This window comes from Macrotis lagotis, chromosome 1 (assembly GCF_037893015.1).
Source record: "Macrotis lagotis isolate mMagLag1 chromosome 1, bilby.v1.9.chrom.fasta, whole genome shotgun sequence".
Taxonomy (NCBI): domain Eukaryota; kingdom Metazoa; phylum Chordata; class Mammalia; order Peramelemorphia; family Peramelidae; genus Macrotis; species Macrotis lagotis.
In genome coordinates this window covers 140,807,139-140,828,674 of record NC_133658.1, presented here as the reverse complement: position 1 = coordinate 140,828,674, position 21,536 = coordinate 140,807,139, and the positions used below count along the sequence as shown (strand labels likewise).

Below are 21,536 nucleotides of genomic sequence, written 5' to 3'. Positions count from 1 at the left end.
TTCCGGGCTGCCAAACTCAATAGATCCACCAACCTCTAGAGATTATGGTCAGGTACTACTACTTTAGATTGCAATATATCATTTATCAGTTACTGTTGAATAATTAGATGTTACTTTCCACCTAAGTGACTATGTAACAAAAGTTCATTCCTTTTAGAGATCAAATTTTTTTTTTAAAAAATTGGATAGAACTCTTAACTCTAAAATACAGTGCAATCTAACTACCTGTATTTTTTTTTTTAGGTTTTTGCAAGGCAATGAGGTTAAGTGGCTTGCCCAAGACCACACAGCTAGGTAATTATTAAGTGTCTGAGGTCAAATTTGAACTCAGGTGCTCCTGACTCCAGAGCCAGTACTCTATCCACTGTGCTACCTAGCTGTCCCTTATCTATATTATCTTTACAAGTTATAATCTTTCCCATATTTAAAGCCCAGTTCCAGGGATGCCTCCTTCAGATTTTCCTGTTACTTTTAAAAGCTGATGTGATCTTTCTCCTTGATTCTTCAGAACCACAAGATTTTATGGCTATTAGGAGGGACTTTGGAAACTATTTAATTCATTTTCCATCCCCATTTTTCAGATAAAGAAAATGGAATCTCTAGAAGGAAAAATTAATCAATAAGGATTTATTAATGATTATATGAGGCAGCTAGATGATTCAGCAGATAACTGGAGTCAGAAAGAGCGGAGTTCAAAAATGGGCCTCATAGACTTACTAACTGTGTGACCCAGGATAAGTCAAATAACATCTGTTTGCCTTAATCCACAGGAGAAGGAAATGGCAAACCACCCCAGTATCTTTGCTAGAAAAACCCCACAGACAATATGGGTCACGGGGTGACAATAAGTCAGATGGGACTAAATGACTAAACAGTGCAGTGTAGGAGGATAAACAAAGGCAATAAAAACTACCTATTTTCAAAAAGTATTCTTTCTAATGAGGGAAACAGCATGTAAATAATTAGTACCCAGAAGACAGAGAATGGGTGAAAGAGGCATGAACTGGAAGATCAGGAAAAGCATTCTGCAGACGGAGAAAGGATTTGAGGGACTCCCGAGGAAAGCCGAGAAACTAAGACTGAGGGGAGGGAAGAGGAAAGAACATTCTAGGCATGATGGAGCAGTCAACTTGGTGTGTGTGTCAGGCATAGGACCACAGTGCAAAGACAAGTGTGAGCATCTGGATTATACAGACCCAAAGGAGGCAAAGTAAGGTGGGCTAAGACTAGCAAGGGAGAGAGGGATCAGGTTATAAAGAGCTTTACAGGCTAGACAAGTTATTTACAATTATCCTACTGATAATGAGGATGCGCTGGAGGTCACAAAGGGGAGGTGTGGGACAGGGTGTGACACGGTCACCTTAGTGGAGGATAGACTGGAGTGGGGAGACGTGGGGCAGACAAATCCACCAGCAGCTGTCTAGGCAGGTGATGAGGGCCCAGACTAGGCCTATGGTTGCCTGAATATAGATAAAAGAGATGCTGTGAAAGCAGAAAGGACAACACTTGACAGCAGTCTGGAGAAATGGGGGTGAGTGAAAATGACTCGGAGATCGTTAGCCCAGATGCCTGAAAAGCAATCCTTCCCTCAATAGTAACAGGGAAATTTGGAAGGGGGAGGGTGTGTGCATGTGTACACATGCAAGGCGCCCCAGGGAAGAGAAGGAATTCTGTTTTGCACATGCCAAGTTTAAGATACCTAGGGCACATCTCATTTGAAATGTCCAAGAGATTACTAGAGATGTGCTGCTACAACTCAGCCTAGAAACCAGGGCTGGATGTAAAGATCAGACAAACATCTCTGTAGAGATGACAACTGAACCCATAAGAGCTTAGGCAATCACCAGCTAAGACAGTGCAAAGGAAGAAGAGAGGGAGTCCAGAGCAGAACCTGGGGGGGGGGGGGGGGGAGATACCCAAAGTTAGTAACATGGAGGAAGAATCAGCAAAGGAGGTGGAGGGGAAGAGAATGGACAGGCAGGAGGAAATCCAGGAAGAAGAGTACCAAGAAAGCCTAAAAAAGGAGAGAGAATACAGAAAGGGCTGGTCCACATCAATTTCTATTTCGAGGTCAAAGAGGCATAAGATTAAATAAAATCCATTAGACGATGACTGATAACATTTGTGATGTATCGATACGAGTTTCAGGAAAACCAAATTGGGTTTTGGACACTTACTTGTGCGACCCCAGACAAGTCACATAACCTCTTTTTGTCTTAGTTTCCCCAATTGTGAAATGAGGACACTAAGAGAACCTACCTCACAAGGTAGAAGGACCAAATGAAAGTGCTTGGCCCAGGGACCTAAACAGAGCAGGTCCAATATAAATACTTATTTTCCTTCCTTTTCTCTCAGTTTCCTCAATCAGTCCTTATTTAACAGGAACTTCATCATTCCAGTTGCCTCCCTATGGACACTTCAGTTTATCAATGTCCTTTCTAAACTATGGCAGTACTGAATGTCTAAGTCAAATACTGCAGCCAAGAAAATCATAAAGGCAAAATAAATCACTTTTACAAGGCAGCAGAACTGATCACAGTCTGCTTTAAAAGCAGAGAGAGGATGCTGGTACATTGTTTTGCTAATGTCCCTGAGGGGAGAATGGAGGTCACTGGTCTGTCCAAGTTCATTCTGCTGACAGTATTAATCCCAACCTCAGTTGCCCTTGTCACAAGGGCAGCAGGGACCTCAGGCACCATCCCCTCAGCTGCTTCCTTCCATATTGATAACAGAGATCATTTGGACCATCTCCAATCTCAAGATAAGGAAACGATGGAACACACTTTGCTTGGGTGGGCTAAATGCTAAGTGGGGACACACCGTTGCTGGCACTGATTAAGTTGTATTATAAAACAGTCACACAGAGGCTGGAGAGGAATGAATTTATTAAGAGATAGAGTTTTTAAAAAGGGGAGCAGGGGGGGCAAGGGGGCAAATTTTGTCTTGATAGAGCTTTGTGTGCTGGACTCAAGTCTAAGCTTTGTTCTCTTCCACATTCTAGGGGCATGGAGATAGAATGAATTTCCCGCATGAAATTCATCTCAGGTTCTTTTCCCAAGATGGTCTGTTCTCACTCACCAGTTTAAATTATCCAATAAGCACTTAAGAGCCTACTAGGCACCAAGCATGAGTAGTAACAACCTTTTGATAGTTTAGAAAATTGAAATTCAGGAAATCTAAGGGATTAACCCAAGGTCACTGGGCTCTAGTTGACAGAGATCATGATTTTGGGTCCTATGAGATGGTGATTGTTCCAGCATCCTCCTGGGCCTAGAGATACTTTCACTATACCTATTTCTTCTTGGGTCACCATATAAAAGAAGTGGGGCTTCTAAAGTGTATGGTGAATTTTGCTGGGAAACTAGAAACTCACATCATTTATCTCTTTCCATAGAGTCCATGAATTTCTTTAAGACACAAGACTGTCAATCTCTGCTAACTTAACTGTTAAGTCTTCCAGCTAAACCTCTCCATTTTCAAAACTGTGGGACTTTTAGTGCTACTTCTAATTAATCTCTGGTCTACTATTATTTAAAAAATAATTCTCCTTGGAGGTCTTACCTACTTTTTTTTTTTTTTTTTTTTTTTTAGGTTTCTGCAAGGCAAATGGGGTTAAATGGCTTGCCCAAGGCCACACAGGTAGGTAATTATTAAGTGTCTGAGGCCGGATTTGAACCCAGGTACTCCTGACTTCAGGGGCGGTGCTCTATCCACTGCGCCACCTAGCCCCCACCCCCCTTAGAGGTCTTAAGCAACTATTTAGAAAAGAGTTCTGTTTCCAATATTCCCTTATACATGAACAGTAATTCATGGTTTTAATAGATTTTAAAATATCATGCCATCGGGTGGCTAGGTGGCACAGTGGATAGAGCACCGGCCCTGGAGTCAGGAGTACCTGGGTTCAAATCAGGCCTCAGACACTTAATAATTACCTACCTGTGTGGCCTTGGGCAAGCCACTTAACCCCATTTGCCTTGCAAAATAAAATAAAATAATAATGCCATCAGTTAACAACTCTGAAATAAAATGGGTGGATAGTGTGATCCTAATTTCATACAAGAATGAAAGAGATAAGCCCAAGGTCATCCTTTCACCTTTAAGGGCCTTAGTTTCGTCTATGAGTTAAGGAGGCTAGACTAGGTGACTCCTGGTCCCTCCTTTTTAGCTGTGATCTCAGGATCCAGGAGGGCAACAGCTGAGCTAGTCACCCAGACAATCTGCTTTCTGATACAAGGTTATTTCAACTGAAGCACTGTTAAGAATGATTCAGATTTAAATAGGTCCATGCTGAAGTCTTTCTTGGGTACCTGCCTCACCTACAGAGCAGAGGTATTCTTGGTCATTCCCAGGCGATAACCATGCAGCACAATCTCTGATGAGGCCTGTCAAACTGCAAAGGCTTTGGATAAGACCCCAGATTGGAGTGTCACTGCCTGGGGCTCACCCTGCAAAAGGTTGGCCACCAAAATTATATTCCGGCAGCAAGTCAAGAAGATGATCTACAAAGATGTAGAGGTTATGACCACCAGTCAGTCAAGGGGTGGGAGGGAACCACAATGATAAGCTTTATGCAACCCTGGAGGTCACTACAACACAGTCCATGTTATATTAATTTGGGGGAAAGGGTATATGTGGAGGAACTAGAATTGCAATTCTAATGTAGACTGGTCTCTAATAGTTTTTAAGTCATCTGGAGGGACAGAGGGATTAAGGGACTTATTTGGGGAGGAGGCAGGAATCACAGAACCAGTATGTTTTAGAGGCCAGAATTAAACTCTGAGGCCCATTTTCTTTTCTTTCTTTTTTTCTTTTCCCAAATACAGGTAAAGATTAAATGTATTGGGGGTGGCTAGGTGGTACAGTAGATAGAGGACTGGCTCTGGAGTCAGGAATACCTGAGTTCAAATCTGGCCTCAGACACTTAATAATTACCTTAGCTGTGTGGCCTTGGGCAAGCCACTTAACCCCACTGCCTTGCCAAAAAAAACCCCCAAAACCTTAAAAAAAAATAGTTTTTTTCCTGGATCACAAATTTTAAATAGTCTCTGATCTGAGGTCTATTTTCTATCCACAAAGCTACCCACCCAATCACCTGCATACAGAACTTTTCATTTTCAGATATTAAGACTGGGAAGAATACTGTGAGTCTTTAAATATAGTGAATGAAGTTATTTTCTTGTCTAAATAGAAGCTTTATGCTGCCAATAAATAGATCTGCCTTACACGATTTTGTCCTGACTTGAATAGCCTGCAACCTGACCTAACATGCTTGAAATAACTTCTATTGAATTATTTGGGCATGATGAATGGACATCTATTGTCTAAATTGAATGTACTGATGGCAGGACTAACATCAGGACAAATCATATTAACAATAATCCCAAGGAGAAATGTATACTTGATGATATACAGGAAACAGACTTCTAATTGAATTAGGCTGAAATGCTGATGAAGTTTAGATTTTTAGAGCTATAAATACAGCAATTAAAAAAATGTTTTTCTTGATTTCAAACAGTGAAGACTTTTTTTCTCAACAAACTCTTCAAGAGGAGGAAGAGAAATTTATAACTCAAAATCTTACAAAAAATGAAAACTATATGTGAAAAAAGTAAAACATTATTAAATGAAAAAAATCTCCAGAACCAAAACAAAACTCAAGAGAAAAAAAAAAAGTATACTTGCTAAATCTTCACTTATGATATTTAAACTTAAAAGGAAACTACTCCACAGTGCTCTCTCTAACCTCTTTTCCAATACAGCACATACAGTAACTGCCTATCCTACAGCACACTCATTAATAGTAAGTCTATCTAGAGTAAACACAACTACTGAGATATACTATATTTAGGACTAGTTTGGAAATGGGGCAAGAAACAACTTGAAAAATATATTCAAAGAAGCATGAAAGGAGATTTATACTTAATACTAATGTCAGACTGAACTGGGAACATGAGGAGATAAAAGAAGTTACAAGGAAATTACAGAAATGATTAACTGGTGAGGTTAGTAACCTCAAGAAAAGCCAAAAGGAGGGACTCTACTCTCAAGAGTTTGTGTTGACCATGATGCAATAATCAGGAGAACTTCTCATTCGTGTGAAGAGAGAGCAAGTTGGGGCAGGTGGGGCAGGGCAGTGATTAGAGCGCCAGCTCTTGTGTCAAAAGGATTGAAATTACCTAGCTGTGTGGCCTTGGGCAAGCCACTTAACCCCATCTGCCTTGCAAAAACCTAAAAAAAAAATTATGATTGAAGTTCAAATCTGGCCAAGACACCATCTGGCAAATCACTTAATCCTGATGATATCTAAAAAACTCAAAACAAAATGAAATCAGAGAGGCAATCTCAGAAAAGAAGAGTCTTTAAGGTAAATGATTTGGGGAAACTGGGTGGATAATGATCTTGGAGTAAAGAGAAAGGGGTTTGAATCCTGTCCCTCTTATTAGCTATTTTATTTCTGGTTCTTTAAAAAGGGTAATAATAATGCTGGTACTACTGATCTCAAGGGGAGAGGAAATAAAGTGTCTTAAGAGGTAGTTAGATGATACAGTGGATAGAGCCTTGAGTCCAAATCCAGTCTCAGACACTTAGTATTTCTGTGACTCTGGGCAAGTCTATTAACCCTTTTGAGGGTCACTTCCTTCATTTGAAAAATGGGGATAACAGAACCTACTTTATAGAGTTTTTGCAAGGACTATAAACAATAATATGCATAAAGCACTGTCTTAAGGTACTATATAAACAATGGCTTTTACTATTATTGTATTATTCTACTGTGGAACATGACATGTGCTGATGTAAATACAAAATGAATACAGTGTCTTTTGAGGTAGGGGTTGGAAGCACTAGAGGGATATCTGAAGGTAATCTCTTAAGGGAACTTTGGAGTTCCAAGAGGTGGAGTTAAGTAAGGAAGAAAAAGCATTCCAGACAGGAAGGGCAAGTTATACCAAAGGGACAGAGGTGGGAAAGAACCAAGAGACCAAGAATGATTTAGTCAGGCCTTGGGACCCTGTAATTCAGTAGCATTGTGGGGTAGTAGAAAAAGCACAAAATTTGGACTCAAAATAGCATTTTGGATACCAAGTAGTTCTGAACCCATTGACAAATTATTTAACTTTTTAAAGCTTCAATTTCCTCTCAGTAAAGTGATGGGAAAATGCAATTAACTGAAAAAAAATGCTTTTCTACCATCTCTGTTCGCACACTGCTATTCTACAAAGTAAGATGTTTTAATTCCCTTTAATTTAATCAGTCTTCCCTCACAAATCCTGGTTACACTTTGCCAGAAGGTTTTGCTCATTAACCGTGTCTACTATTTAACTTATCTCCCACTCCTAAATGATCTTCCAACATATATGACAATGATGTGGGAATAACAACCACTCATATCTCTGTAGAGCTCTATGGTTTCTAACAGGCCTCCCCAGAGCGATGCTTTAGGAAGGATGGTGACAAAATGAAAACTTGCTGGTAAGGGCAACCTAAACGGTAGAAGGGTTCAGATCATGTCACATTAAGATCAGCCCAAAGAAATGAGATAAGCTGGAAAAGTCCTAGGGAAGAGATGGCAGCTGTTTTAGTTAGAGCTGGGTATTCAGTATCAAGTACTCTGGAATAGATTCTTCCTCAGGCACAAGTGGGCTGGAGTCCTTTCCAACTGTGACATTCTAGGATTCAATGATCAATAAAATGGGTACAATGAAAGGTGTCCTCACTACAAGAGGATCCTTGTAAGGAGAGCATTTAACAATCCCTAAAACATTATACAAATGTATGTTGTTGTTGTTATTATTACTACAAAAGCTGTCAAAAGAAATCATCATCCCTCAGATTCATCCTGATGTACATCCCTAATATCCACTTGCACATGGTGGGTTGGGGGGGGGGGGTGTTTCACCCTGTATGAATACTTTGATTTTGTTCAAATTGTTAGGGAGACAAGAGGCTTCTTGGTAGAATTCACTTTGTAATTCATATAGTGTGTCCCCTACCTGTCAAGGGTAGTTGGTTCTATCATCCTATTTCTGTTCACTGTTAAATTATTATTTAAATATTATTAAATATAAGTGGTCTTTGTTTCACATCATTCTGGTCCGGACAAATTTCCTAAAGTCACAATCCAATACAAACTGATAACCCACTATTGGTTTTGCCATAAAGGAAACCACTATTATAAGATTATTCTTTAAATAGAGCCAGTTAGAAAAAGACAGTTAAATTATGGTTCTCTTGATGTGTTCAGTCAGGGTCACTGAGTGCCTCAATGGCAAATGTGAGTTCTTATGAATACATAAAAACAGTAATTATTTACATTCATAGATATCATATGCTTTTCTAATAATCTGTTTAGTATCTAGTGCAACTGTTATGATTACTATTATATAGATGACTAAACTGAGGCTCATGGAGGTTATGAACTGCAAAGAAAATAAATATCAGAGCTGGGATGTCAAGCCTTCTGACATTAAGTCTAATACCCTCTCCATATAAGTAAGTTAGCCTTTCTAGGATTTTATACTATATAGATGAGAAGACAACTTTGTCCTGAACCAATGAACTAATCAAGAAGCACCTATTACATGCTAGGCAATCAAAATACAAATGATAAGAATGATGCAATCCGTATTTTGGAAATGACAAGGAACCTCAAAGCTCCCACATCAAGGGAAGATGGGGGAGGTCCCCCATAACTCTAGGAGTAGCATCCTTTGAGAACTGTAGTTGTACAAGACAACTAAATACTCTATAAAAATTGACTTGTGATCAATATTATTAAGACTGGTTCTATTAGTCATAAGTAGAGATTGGGCTGTCTCATTTTCCTGGAGATACTGAGAAGCGTTATAATGAAGTCCAAATTTATGTTGGACATTTTGTAGTTTACCTTTCTCTAATAATTATTCTCCAATTAATGAAACCAATTAGCATAAGTAATAAATTGATGATGAGACTTGACTCATTTATGATGGACTTAAGTGTAGTTCAGGGAGACATTTGTAGAATTTGGAGTCATGGCTCAAAATCCCAGATTTGCCAACTTACTCTGAGTGAATTTAGGTTAAACTGCTTAATCTGTAATTGTCAGTTGGATTAACCTCTGAGGTCCCCTTCTGATCTCAATTTAGGAGCCAACAATCTAAGATCTCCATGTTCTAGTTAAGTATGAGCAAAGGGGGGGGTGGTTATTGGCAATACTTTTTCTACATAAAATTGTTGGGGGGGTTTTTGGGGAGAAGGGCATTCTCAGAGGAAATATCTCAAAGCACGAGGACTATCACTCATTAAAAGGTCATATCTCATCTAGGCCTGTGAGAACTATGTACCTATCTATTAGAAAATAGCATTCTCCTGAGGAATATCTGCCCCATCTCTGAAAGTTCTCAAAGTTTCTCCCAGATCAGCTTTCCTCTCAGGAAAAAAGATGAAGTGGTTAAGGACTCCCTTTCCCTGGTCCCCTGTCTGAAAGTCCCATCTAAGATTGCAAAATGAAAGCAAAAGTACAATATGGTTCTGAACATACCAGGGCACTGGATCCATCCTTCTCCATCTTCTGACAGGTATCTTTTTCTAAGCCTAAAAGTATAGAAAATCACTGTTATAAGGGTTTCAGGGAATCTATCCATTTCATCTTGAAAGGAAATTCTCTGTAAAAAGGGGTTCTTAATATATGGCCTGTGAAATTATATTTGAAAAAATGATTCAATATAATTTATTTCTTTTGTAATCCAATATATTTTATACATTTAAAAAATCTGAGGACTATATATTCTTCTTCAGATTACAAAAGGGGTCCATGACAGAAAAAAATGTTAAGAACTCCTCTACAAGCATTCCTTGATGGAAATAGTTTCATCTGGGCCAGAAAGTAACATGGTAGCATAAAATAAAATGGTAAGTGTGGATTATAATTGAATAATTGATATTTTCCCCCACTACTATAAGTTGGAGAATAAGTCTGTGTGCAACATGGTAGGTACAGAGTTCTTAGTATACGTAAATGGACTATTCAGCAGACCTCTACATGAAGGATTTTTTAATATAATGCAAATTTGACCCTGGATATGGGGAAGAGAGAGCACCACATACTTCATGAACACATGGAGACTTGGGACAGAGAAACCAAAGGAGCATTCATGGGGTCAGGACACTGACAAAGACAGAGAGTACAGATGATATGTGAGGCCAAGGACAGATTATGTTTGGCACGCAAGCATGAACAGACAGAAGACAGGTACCAGGTGGAAGAGAGGAAGGACACTGGAAATTCGGGTAGATGGGTGGAACAGGGTAAAGGTCTCCTCTGATGGATGTCTCATGTTTAGCCTCCAATCCGTGATGGGAGTCTCTTTGCAGTGTGTTTTGCATTTGGAGAGTGGCTTTTTAATTTTTTTAGTCTTACAGGAATGAGAGGCTGTGGAGTGAGAGGAAACAGTACTATTGGTGTTTTTGTGGATTACAGATTTCTTTATAATTTACATAAAATCAAATTTGCATAATGTAGATTTTCATAAAGTGAGAGCTCTTTGTATTGACAATTTTTTTGATGCATCAATTAGTTTTTCTTTTCTTTCTCTTATTAAAAAAAAAAATCTGTTGGGGGCAGCTAGGTGGTGCAGTAGATAGAACACTGGCCCTGGAGTCAGGAGTACCTGAGTTCAAATCTGGCCTCAGACAGCCATGTAGCCTTGGGCAAGCCACTTAACCCCCATTGCCTTGCAAAAAAAAACCAAAACAAAACCCAACAACCTTAAAAATAAATCTGTTATATACAACTCTCTGGGAGGAGGAAATTCAGGCTGGGTAAATATAAAATAAACCAATTTCTAAAAAATAAAGACAAAAAATTGAGTTGTCAGCTCTTGTATACTTCTGCTAGGAAAAGTGCAAGGAAAAAAATGGGCTAAGTTGGTTAGTAAAAAGTCCTTAGGGACGCCTGAAGAGCATAGAGGCAAGGCTGCCATCTAGTGTTGGTCAAGGAAAGTGCATCTTGGGTGTTCACAGCACCAAAAACAGAAGCAAACACAAGAGAGTTGAATATTATTTTAACAGCAAGTCTGGGTGAATTTTTTTAACCCAGACAAGAGTAATGTAGATCTGGTTGATTTTGAGAGAAGAATATCTAGTGAGGAAATAGATTAAACACAAACACAGAAACATGTTTAAATGTTCTTTATTATATATCTATTGAATAGAATGGTCTATCCATATATGGAGATACAATCTTTTTTGTTGAGACCAGTGCAATTTTATCAATATGGGGAAATTAATTCCCATTATGGAAACCTGCTCCATTGGTGCAGCTCCACATAGCCCAGGGCATTTGTGAGACTGAGCCAGGGAAGTGCTGGTGACTTGGCCATCTGGATTCAAAAACTTGCTCTCTTATGCCACAACTGCCTCTCAGATCTCTCTTTATAAATCACTGAAGTGTGTGTAGATATACAGGTGTTTAAAGTTTTAAGCTATTCAAGCTTAAGATGCTCAAGCTGATTAAGACTTAAAACTGCAATAAGATTTTTGGGACACTATCCGAGAAAATCAATGTGAATTCTCCTTTCTTCAGTGCTTCCAGCCTTCTGTCCTGACTGCTGTCCAAACCTTTCCACAAATCCCCCATAAAGAATTGACCCAACTGCTGCATGTCTTCCTAAGGTTTTTTTTTTCATGAGTACTTCATGGCTATCTATTTATTCATGATGAAGGATAGGGTCTGAAACTCCCTCAGCTAACCCAGATTGGCACCTTCTGAGTGACTCTTTTAAGCTTGATGAGTTGCCTGAAATGCTGAGAGGTTAAGGGGCTCACATGTCTAGTGTGAGTCAGAACTACCTCTGGTCAAAGGAAGGGAGAATACATTTATCCAGTATTCACCCATCTATGTGCATATAAGTTTCAAAGCAAAAGTTCTGTTGCAGAAGAGGAACTGTGACTACTAAAGCTTATTTTAGCATATGAAAGAGTTCCAAACCTCATCTGAGAAATGGAATGCAAAACTATTCTAATAACTTTAATCAACAAGTTTGAACCAAGTTTAATGTGTTTTCTGTAGAGCACCAACAAAAGTTTCTTCCACTTTATATTGTATCCCTAAGGTACAAGATACAGGGGACAAATGGTTCTGCAATGCCAGAAAGCAGGACTATTTATAGAAGCCTAAAGATTTGATTGTGCTGGCCCACTCCCACACTCAGAGAGGTTCAGATGATTACACATCAATGCACCGGAAGGAGGCTAACTGAACTAGCTCTACTAAGGAGGTAAATGAGACCTCCCATCAATAATCCAAGCTTTTAAATGAATACTTACACATAGGCAAGGACTTATAAAGAATAAAAGAGCCAGGAATACTGTCAGGAATGACAATGCCTGATATGGCTGAAATTTACAGAAGAGCAAAACAAAATTTTTGTTATATTGGGAGATGAGAAGAAGAAGGAAGAATTATAGCTAGTAAAGCTTAAAACTGCATCGAGTGAAATGGTGAAAGAGTAACAAGTGAAGAAATAAATTTTGATGGACTAGAGACAGGTAAATATTTTCTTATTTACTAAAGAAGGAAAACAAGACTCTTTAGACTATATGTAGGCTAGGGAACTTGATGGCAAATCCTAGAAAAATATATATTAATGTACTAATAAAGGATGTTTGGGGGCACAGAAAAGGAAGCAATAATCTCAATGGTCAGTATGGGTACATTAAGAACAAGTCATAAGGAATGAACTTCACTTCCTTTTTTTGACAGAGTATCATACTGATCTATCAATGACTTGAAGGAAGTAAGTATACTTGGTATTTTCAGCATTTACTTTGACAAAATGTGGCAAACATACTAACAGATGAGATAGCAAGATGTGAACTGATAACCCTGTTAGGAAGGTTCTGGTCAGTAACTTGTTAATAAGTGTTGATCTGGAGCAAGTTTCTTGGTCCAGTTTTGTTTAATATTTTATTGATTTATTGATAACTTGAATGAGGGCATTGATGGCAGGCCTATGTTGGGGACAATAAGTCAAAGCTGAATAATTCCACCTATTCAATTATTAATTTGCTTCTGTTTTCTCTATAAAAAATGATATAATTTAAAGATGATATGAATTGGGGAAGGAAAGCTAATATTGGATGACAGAACTGAGTTAAAAAAAAGTCAATGGAAGACTCAAATGGTGGATCCAAGTCAAATAAGATCAAACAAAATAGGGGAAAATGCAAAGTCTGGCAAGTTGAAGTTAAAAAGTCAACCTTTCAAGTATGGTGAAGATTTGGTTACATTAAAGTTTATAGGAAAAAGATATGGCAGCTTTGAAAAACTAAGCTTAAATTTAAAATTAATAAATAAACAAAAGAAAAAAAAAAGACTGTAAGCTTGAAAATGAGCCAGTAATATGATTAAGGTAACTCCATAAATTAATGTAATCTCAGGCAATTGTAATGGGAGCACAGTGTGTCCAGAACAAAAGAGGCCATGGTTCCCCAGTCTAAAATCTGAATTCTGGTCCTGTATTTTAAGACTATCTTGACAAAGAAATCATTTCCAGAAGAAGTGATAGCTTCGCCACATGATAAACAACTGCAGAATTATTCTAGAGAAAAAAAGATGTGGGGAGATAATAGGACTTGATTGTTGTCATCAAGTATTTGAAGGTTTGGTTATTAAATGGAAGAATGGTTAGACTTGTTTTGTTCAACTCCAGAGAGCTGAACCAAGACCAACACAGGAGATATTTATACTACTGAAGGAATGAAAATACTTTTCAGTATCTTTCAAATTTGGTGACTATGTCAACGAAGTTCTAGCTGCCTATGCTAAAAATGTTTAGCTCTAAAAATTAGTCACCCTCATGTAGAGTGGACAAGTTCAAGAAGTTGTTGTGAGCTCCTTGTCACTGGAGGTCTAGAAACAGAAGCTGGATGATCATCACCACTATCTGGCAGCTTATCAAAGGAATCCATGCTTTTTGTGTGACTGGTGTGGAGCCACATGACTTCTGACACCTCTTCCAATTTTGAGATTCCAAGCCCTCTTCTTAAGGATAAGAGTCCAGAGAAAAGAGCTGGCCCAAGTCCTGTTCCTGTTGTCTTCCCCTCACCCCATTAGGTTCAATGACTCCAATTCTTCTAACCTTCTCATGAGGCAGCTATCTCGCCAGGCTTTCAGAATGCTCTAAATTATTAAGTATATGAGATAGAAGATATGCTCTCATACCTGCTTCTGAGGATGAAAACGCATGATTTATGGCAGACACAGGAACATTGGAACATTCAAAGTACTCCAGGTCTTCTTCTGGCTCACCTTTCACCTCGGCTTCAGATGGTTTCTGGCTGGATGATGTGGAAGCCAATTTCTCTTCATCAGTGGCATGACCATCCCTATTTGAAATGTCTGGGATCTGGGAGCTAATTGCTTCTTTATCCTATAGAAAGAAACAGATGCTTAGCCAATGCTGATTTGACAATAGAGGAAAACTCAGATGGACACAGTCAGAAAAAGAACACACTTCTATGAATCCTCCTCAAACAGTAAAAAGGTCATGGTGTACCAAGAAACTTACTCTCTGTATAGAACCCAACTACCCCACTGGAGACCTTCCTGTAACTCTTTAAAAGTTCATGGGAACCAAATTTGTTATCCCTTACTCTCCTTACATGAACTGTCTACTTCCTCTTTTCCAGATCATACCTGTTCTTAATTTGATCTATTTAGTCACTTTTCTGGTGCAAATCATTCTAGTTGATACAGTGCTTAATGTAGAGCCTAACATACTAATGGTAAATGCTTTTTGAGAGAAAGACAGCTTAGTTAACACTTAGTTTGAGTCTTTCTATTCAGTACCCTTTGTATATACTTTAAGTAATAGAAACATCAACTTGCATACTTTGAGAGAATGGGCATATTCTGTGTCCTGTCCCCCAACCCCTAAACATTCACGTTATAAAATAAACAGATTATATTGGAAATAATATTTCATTCTTAAAAAGGAATGTTATTAGTGATTTGTTTTCTTGCTTTCTTCAAGTAGGGAGTAGGGGAGGCATTGGTGATCTTTTCTTTAAATTATCCAAAATAATTATATAAAGATACATGTGTGTCTTTTTTAATATAAAATTTTTTATGTGTAGACAAGTCTATGGTCCAGTTTCCATGATTTCATAATTATGAGGTTGGGAGGATTTGACAATTCCTGGCTTCTATTCACAAATAAGAAGTTATATTCTGTGAAACTCACAAGTAACAGACTTAGACTTACCTGAGAACACACATCCAAAGCAAGGGACTGAGTTTCATACTTCTTTCCTTTACAGCCACTCCTAGAAAGACAAATAGGCCCATTTAGAATCATATTCTTACTTTCTAGGGTATAGAGTAGGGAAGAAAATGTGTGCAGCAGACACAGGCTAAGCATATGCGACTGCACAAAGTAAGGTCTACAAATAAATCAGAGATGGAAAATGCCAGATTGGTCATAAAACTCTACATGTTCTCCCATGGGGAAAGCACAAGAGGCCGAAACTACTAATGAGTTCATCCTTGAAGGAAAAATACTTCAGTTGCTTCCACAAGCTAGTACTGAAGACTGAACACTTTCCTAAAACTTTAATCTCAGGCCTGGAGAAGTCAGTTTTTCCCCTCTTCTGACAAATTAGATTTTGATACTCATCAGAAAGTATGGCTCTCAGACAAGTTTTATATAAACTACAGTTTAGCAAATTCCTTAGAAGTAGCACAAGTAAGAAAATGTAGCCTGGCTCCACTTACTAACCAAAGAAGGAGAATTATAGTCAACAGAGGTAAAAATATTGGAGTAGCATGATACAATACCATTCACATTATATTATTATTAACAAGACAAATGATGAACACTATGTCCTGTACAGCCCTGTGTACAGCCAGAACTGGGGAAACTGAAAACAATTTAATATGGCACTTAGTATTTTGAGAAGGCACAGGATTTTGATGTTGGACAATCTCATTATGCTTCTGTGTTTTTATTTCAAAAAGAAAAAGGATGCATCTGATTTTTAAAAAATTTTTTATTTCAATCAAATGATATACCTGACATATACATAATTGTTAGAATTCACTTGACTGACGTGGAAATCTGTACATTCAGGGCTCTGCTCTCTCTCAAGCCCTCATGGTTATCTCAGTTGCTGTCTGAAGTTGTCAGTTGGCTCAGTTGACTCAGCAGAAATGCATCCTTCTAGAATCCAGGACTTTGTCCTCTAAACAAAGGACTTCCAAGGTCAGATAGTAGGAGAGTTGACCAAACAATGGCTGTCTTCTCTGTCTCAAGCAATTAAGAGGCTTTCGGGACCATTTTCACTACTGATTTCAGGACATGTTACAAGGGCCATGCCATGGAAGCAAGCTCACACAGCTAAGGCTAAAAGGCCAATTTCCATTCCTTTACATACAGATAATTGCAAGGCTCAGCTTTTTGATGAGGTGGAGTTTGAAAAGCAAAGGACAGTATCAAACAAAACTCAGAGGCAGAAGCCAACATGCTGCAGGACAGTGGGAGGAGAAAGCCAACCCACCCCCCAGGACCAACAGAAACCACGAAGAGTACTTACAACAGAAAACAGAGAAATTTCACTTGTTCAGTAGTCCTGATGCACCAAAAATAAAAAAATTTTAAAAAAGAGAGACAGGAAAGAGACAGACAGATGGAGAAAAAAAATAATGTAAAAAGACTGGGAGATTCTCTCTTGCTTGGTAGATGTAAAAGCATTCAAAATTCTCTCTGAGATGTCTGGTACAGATAAAGGATGCCCAAATTTATGGATGTTAGTTACCACTGGAGAACAAATGATTATCACAAATCTCAACTCCACAGAAATAAGGTTGAGTGCTGCATGGATACATGTTAGAAAGATCAGTATGACAACATTGTGAAGTAGAAGCTATTATCACCCTCATTTTACAGAAGAGTAAATTGAGTTAGAGGACAAATGACTTGCCCAAGTTCACACAGATATTAAGTATCTGAGGCTGGATTTGCATTCAGTCCTCCTGACTCCAAGTCTAGTGCTCTGCACTAGGCACTACCTGTCTCTAAGCTTCAGGACCTCAATGTGTGACTCTAGTCCAAGTGTACATTTGAACTTAAATAATAGAAAAAAAATTACAATATAAAAATTTCATCAAGCTTATCAGATGTCACATAGTAAATGGTCAGAATATGAGTCAGGATAAAGAACTCATTATTCCTGTGCTGCATCTTTGGTTTACAAAGATATTTGCTCACAACTCTGAGATAAGTGGAATTATGTAAGAACATAAATATTATTGACTCTCTGTCCTTGTACAGATGAACAAAAAGAGGCTTTGAGAGTTAGCTATCCACCATCACACAGAATTTAAATTTCAGAATCAAGACTATGACTGTACTGTTGACTGTCTGTCTAGCAGACTATAACTGGTAAAGTACAAATGACTCAAATTTAGTCACAGCTCAGTATATGAAGGAAGGTCTTCTCTACCAGAAATCTCTAGGATTATCCAAAGAGCATAATACCCCACCCATGCCAGAGTACTATTTTAGAAGATAAATTTTCAAGAAATGATTATCAAGATGGGTCATCTGTTAGCAATGCCCATCAAGATATTTATTCATCAACAAAAGTCATGGGAGATCCATTTTATTTTGTGGAAGAAAGCAATGGTGGCTACTTCTAAAAAAATGCATCTGACTTCTTGAGTACATGGAAAATTGGTAAAAAAAAATTTCTTTTCTGCTGGCATAGATTTCTTCTGACTGACTATTCTCTTCAATCTGAACTTGGTATGAAGACTATATCTCCCAATCTTCCTTTTCAACAAAACATTAACTATTAAATAACCATTTCCCTGCTATTTATATACACATACACATATTTTTTCATTTTGGTCTAGATCTATTTCATTAGTCTGGAGAAACTCTAGGTGAAGCAACTCCTTCCATCAATGAAGATCAGCAACTCATCAGTAACTTTTTTTTTAGATTTCTGCAAGGCAAATGGGGTTAAGTGGTTTGCCCAAGGCCACACAGCTAGGTAACTATTAAGTGCCTGAGACCGGATTTGAACCCAGGTACTCCTGACTCCAAGGCTGGTGCTTTATCCACTACGCCACTATGCCACCCCCATCAGTAACTTCTAATACTGAAGAACTGTCTGGAACCTGCCCAAGGTCACACAACAAGTCTATGTCAGAGGCCCTATAAGAACCCAGGTGTCCTTATTGACATTCAACAGCTAAAAAGCATTTTACATATATGACTCTATTTGGTCACTGTAAGGACCTTGATATAATTATTATTCTTTCCATAGTCTAGAATTAGAATTCAGAGAAAAGAACTTGCTCAAACCTATCCATGATCACAAAACTAATTAAATATCAGTCAGGAACTGAGGCAAGGTCCTCTCTCTACAAACTCCACTGAAATATCAATTATATACCACTAATGGAAATTAGCATGACAAATAAGCTAAGAAACATAAATTTCTTAGAAATTCAGTTCACTTTTCACTTAAGGGCATTGGGCTACTTCACTGAAGACAAGAGTTTAATTTTGGACATTTGTATGGTTTGTCTGGCCCTTCTGATTCCAGTATACTACCACTCTTTTGCCTTCTCCAGAGCTCTGGAAGCCCACAAAAATATGAAAACTTAATCACAGCCCATCTAAATCCAACCCTCTCATTTCACAGATAAAGAAAAAGGCCCAAACAGATGAAGTGACTTAGTCACACAATTCATCAGTGGCAGAACCGGAATTGGTTTGACTTTCCCTACTCAATTTCTCATCAAGTCACACCAACATGAAGAAAATTCCTCAATTGATTTCTAATTCTGTCATCCATTTTCTATTTCTTGATACAAGGGTCCAGCATATTACTCCTAAAAACAGGTCCGAGGTACAAAGCATTTAACTGTCAATTGTTGGATTTAGACATACTCCAAGACTGTAATAAAGAAAATAAATAATAAAAAGAAGACCTAAGATTCACTAGGGGGAAAAATTTAACACACAAGCAAAGGAATTAATGCAAATCTTTGAGCTAGATTTAACTAACCCATTTTCTGAACCTTATGATCCCTTACAAAAATTATTCATTATGAAAAAACCCTTGTAATATTAATTTTAGGCAGGTTTCTACATAGGGCTAGCACAGTGTTACTCTTCTAATATTAGATATTAAGCCCTGATTGATGACTCAGTCTCCTCTAATGGAATAAAACACATGAAACAAAAATGTTTGTGTAGAACTATCACCTATTCAAGAACAAAACTGTAAGTTACAAAAATACTTCTGGTGAGTCTCAATCTGTACAACTAATCTGATGTTAGGCAAAGTAGTGAAAACTTTAGGTTAAAGTTTCAAGCATCCATTTCTGTCTTTTCTGTATCTCCAATTTAAATAGACACCAAAGTTCTAACTGACTGCTGGCCCCCACAGAGCAAAGAACAGAACTACCCCCAGCATCCACTTTCACTCACGTTATCAAACGAGACTTGGCCTTCTTGGGGGAAGCTGTCCCTCTCTTCACTTCCTCACCCTGTACTTCATACAGCTGAGACTCTAAGGTTTCAATAGCTTCATTACCATCTGAGGAGCAAAAGTTTGCTGGCCCAAGGTTGCTTAGGGCCTTTGTAGGCTTAAAAGGATCCACAGAGTCATCAAAGTTATCTGGGTCAAAGTGATATGACCCTTTTGGAAGGGGTGGGGAGTTCTGCAAAGTGGAGCTGCTCCCAAAGGGGTTAAAATTGGGGTCATCCCCCTGAATGGATTCTAGTTTAGAGGAAGCTTTCTGGAGGGGAGTTTCTTCATTTGCTAGGTCTAAGGGCTTTTCAAAGCCTTTGGCAAGGATTGGTTTGGTGACTCCATCTTTCTGTGCTCTGAGAGCCAATTTGCTAACCATCTTCCTGCTTCCAGGTGCAGGTTTCCTAGGAAGGGGTTTCTTGCCTCCTGTGCTCTCAGTGCCTTCTGTGAAATCAAATTCCAGTTTCAAAGGTGAGCCCCTGGATTCCTCCAACAGCTCTACCCCTGAATCACTGGCATCTCCGCTGGAAGAACTTAAGGTGTGTTTCACTGCAGGAGGAGAATTAGAGAGCTTGGAACCTCCTATCATGAAAGGATTGGTATTTTCATCAAGCTCATCTGGATTGAACTGATAGGATGCTTTAGGGATAGGGTGGTCCTCCATAATAGTATTGGTTTCTGAGATTTCTCCTCCAGTTGTTCTCATCTTTAAAGAAATTGGTTTGGGTTTCCTAAGCTTGCTTCTGCTGGAAGCAGACTCTGGAAGCAAGGTTTTGGTCTTCGTCTCAGCATCGTTGGGAGTCTCAAGAGTCAGTCCCATCTTGTCTTCTGTCATTGAGTTTTCTTGTAGGGCTACTGGTTCATTGGAGGATGAATCCTGATCAGAAGTTGCTGTAGGAATATCCTTAGACTTCTTATCATCCAGCAGCAAAGGTGTCACTGATGAAACTTGACCAACTTCCAGGCTAGTTTCTGTATTAGCATTCTGGTCTGCCAGAGGGGTAAGGAGGTGTAGAGGTGCCTCCTTCTTCACTGACCCAGGACATGCCTCATGCAAATGCTTTTCAGACACTTCTGCTACCAGCTGTTCATCAAATTCCTGCAGCCCTAAAAGAAAATACAAAAAGCAGCCTTTTAAATGTATGTCAGTTCTCTGATATCAGCAAGCTTTTTTTTTAAATCATCTAATACACACACACACACACACACACACACACACGTATATATCAAGAGACAGGTGCCACCTCCCCTCCCCACTCCACTCTACTTTTTTCTCCTTCAGAAAATGATGTCTGAAACATTCCGTCCTGAATGTGGATTTTGGGGTTAATTCACAGAGCTAGAAGGGACCTTAGAAGGTAATCTAGTCCTACCTACTTCTTTTCCTAGAGACCCAGAAACATTAAGTAAACCTTGCCTAAGGCATAGCTTGGAGTCGTTCTAGAATAAATTTGTACAAAGAATGATAGTGAGCATGTAATGATGTCAAAACTATATAAATATTAAAAAAATGTATTGAAAGTACACTAAAGAATTCATATGCTTGATGGTCCCTGCTGTTGAACATTTCTTCCAGACCTAAAAGTTCTTAAAAAACTTTTCTATTATCTCTAAAAGACGCCAAAGGCATATAACTGTCAAGGACAGTTTGTAGGAGCTGCTCAAGAATTTTAGGGTCATCAATTTTTGTCTGAGCAGATTTGGAATAATGGATGTTAAAAAAAAAAACACCAGCATTACACGCTCTAACTACTTTCTCACCACATTCTATGTGTCAGTCCTAAAATAACAGGAGGTTCAAAAACTAAAAAGCATATTGACTGCCCTTTCCAATCTAAACATCCTGACAAATTTAGGAAATAGATCAAAATGATATTGGGGATTAGAATGGGAGGGAGAGTCAATAACAAAAGCACAAATAAGAAATATTGATCTATATATATAGATCACAAGTATATCTTTTGAATTCTATTTTTATTTTAGGACATCTTCTCTGAACTAGATTAGGGCAA

General features: G+C 38.4%; 1 protein-coding gene across 8 annotated transcripts in view; it reads right to left on the bottom strand.

Annotated features, from left to right (window-relative positions):
- TACC1 (transforming acidic coiled-coil containing protein 1) overlaps positions 1-21,536 on the bottom strand; it is a 130,800-nt gene that overhangs the window by 17,618 nt on the left and 91,646 nt on the right. For 3 of the 8 annotated variants that reach the window (XM_074208867.1, XM_074208894.1, XM_074208863.1), the window contains 5 exons: positions 19,482-20,631; positions 16,573-16,608; positions 15,246-15,306; positions 14,204-14,411; positions 9,521-9,573 (listed from right to left, as the gene is read on the bottom strand). In XM_074208867.1, the coding sequence (XP_074064968.1) occupies positions 9,521-9,573; positions 14,204-14,411; positions 15,246-15,306; positions 16,573-16,608; positions 19,482-20,631 (1,508 nt within the window). The remainder of the gene's footprint in view (positions 1-9,520; positions 9,574-14,203; positions 14,412-15,245; positions 15,307-16,572; positions 16,609-19,481; positions 20,632-21,536) is intronic. The other 5 variants (XM_074208874.1, XM_074208866.1, XM_074208886.1 and 2 more) reach the window with 5 other exon arrangements.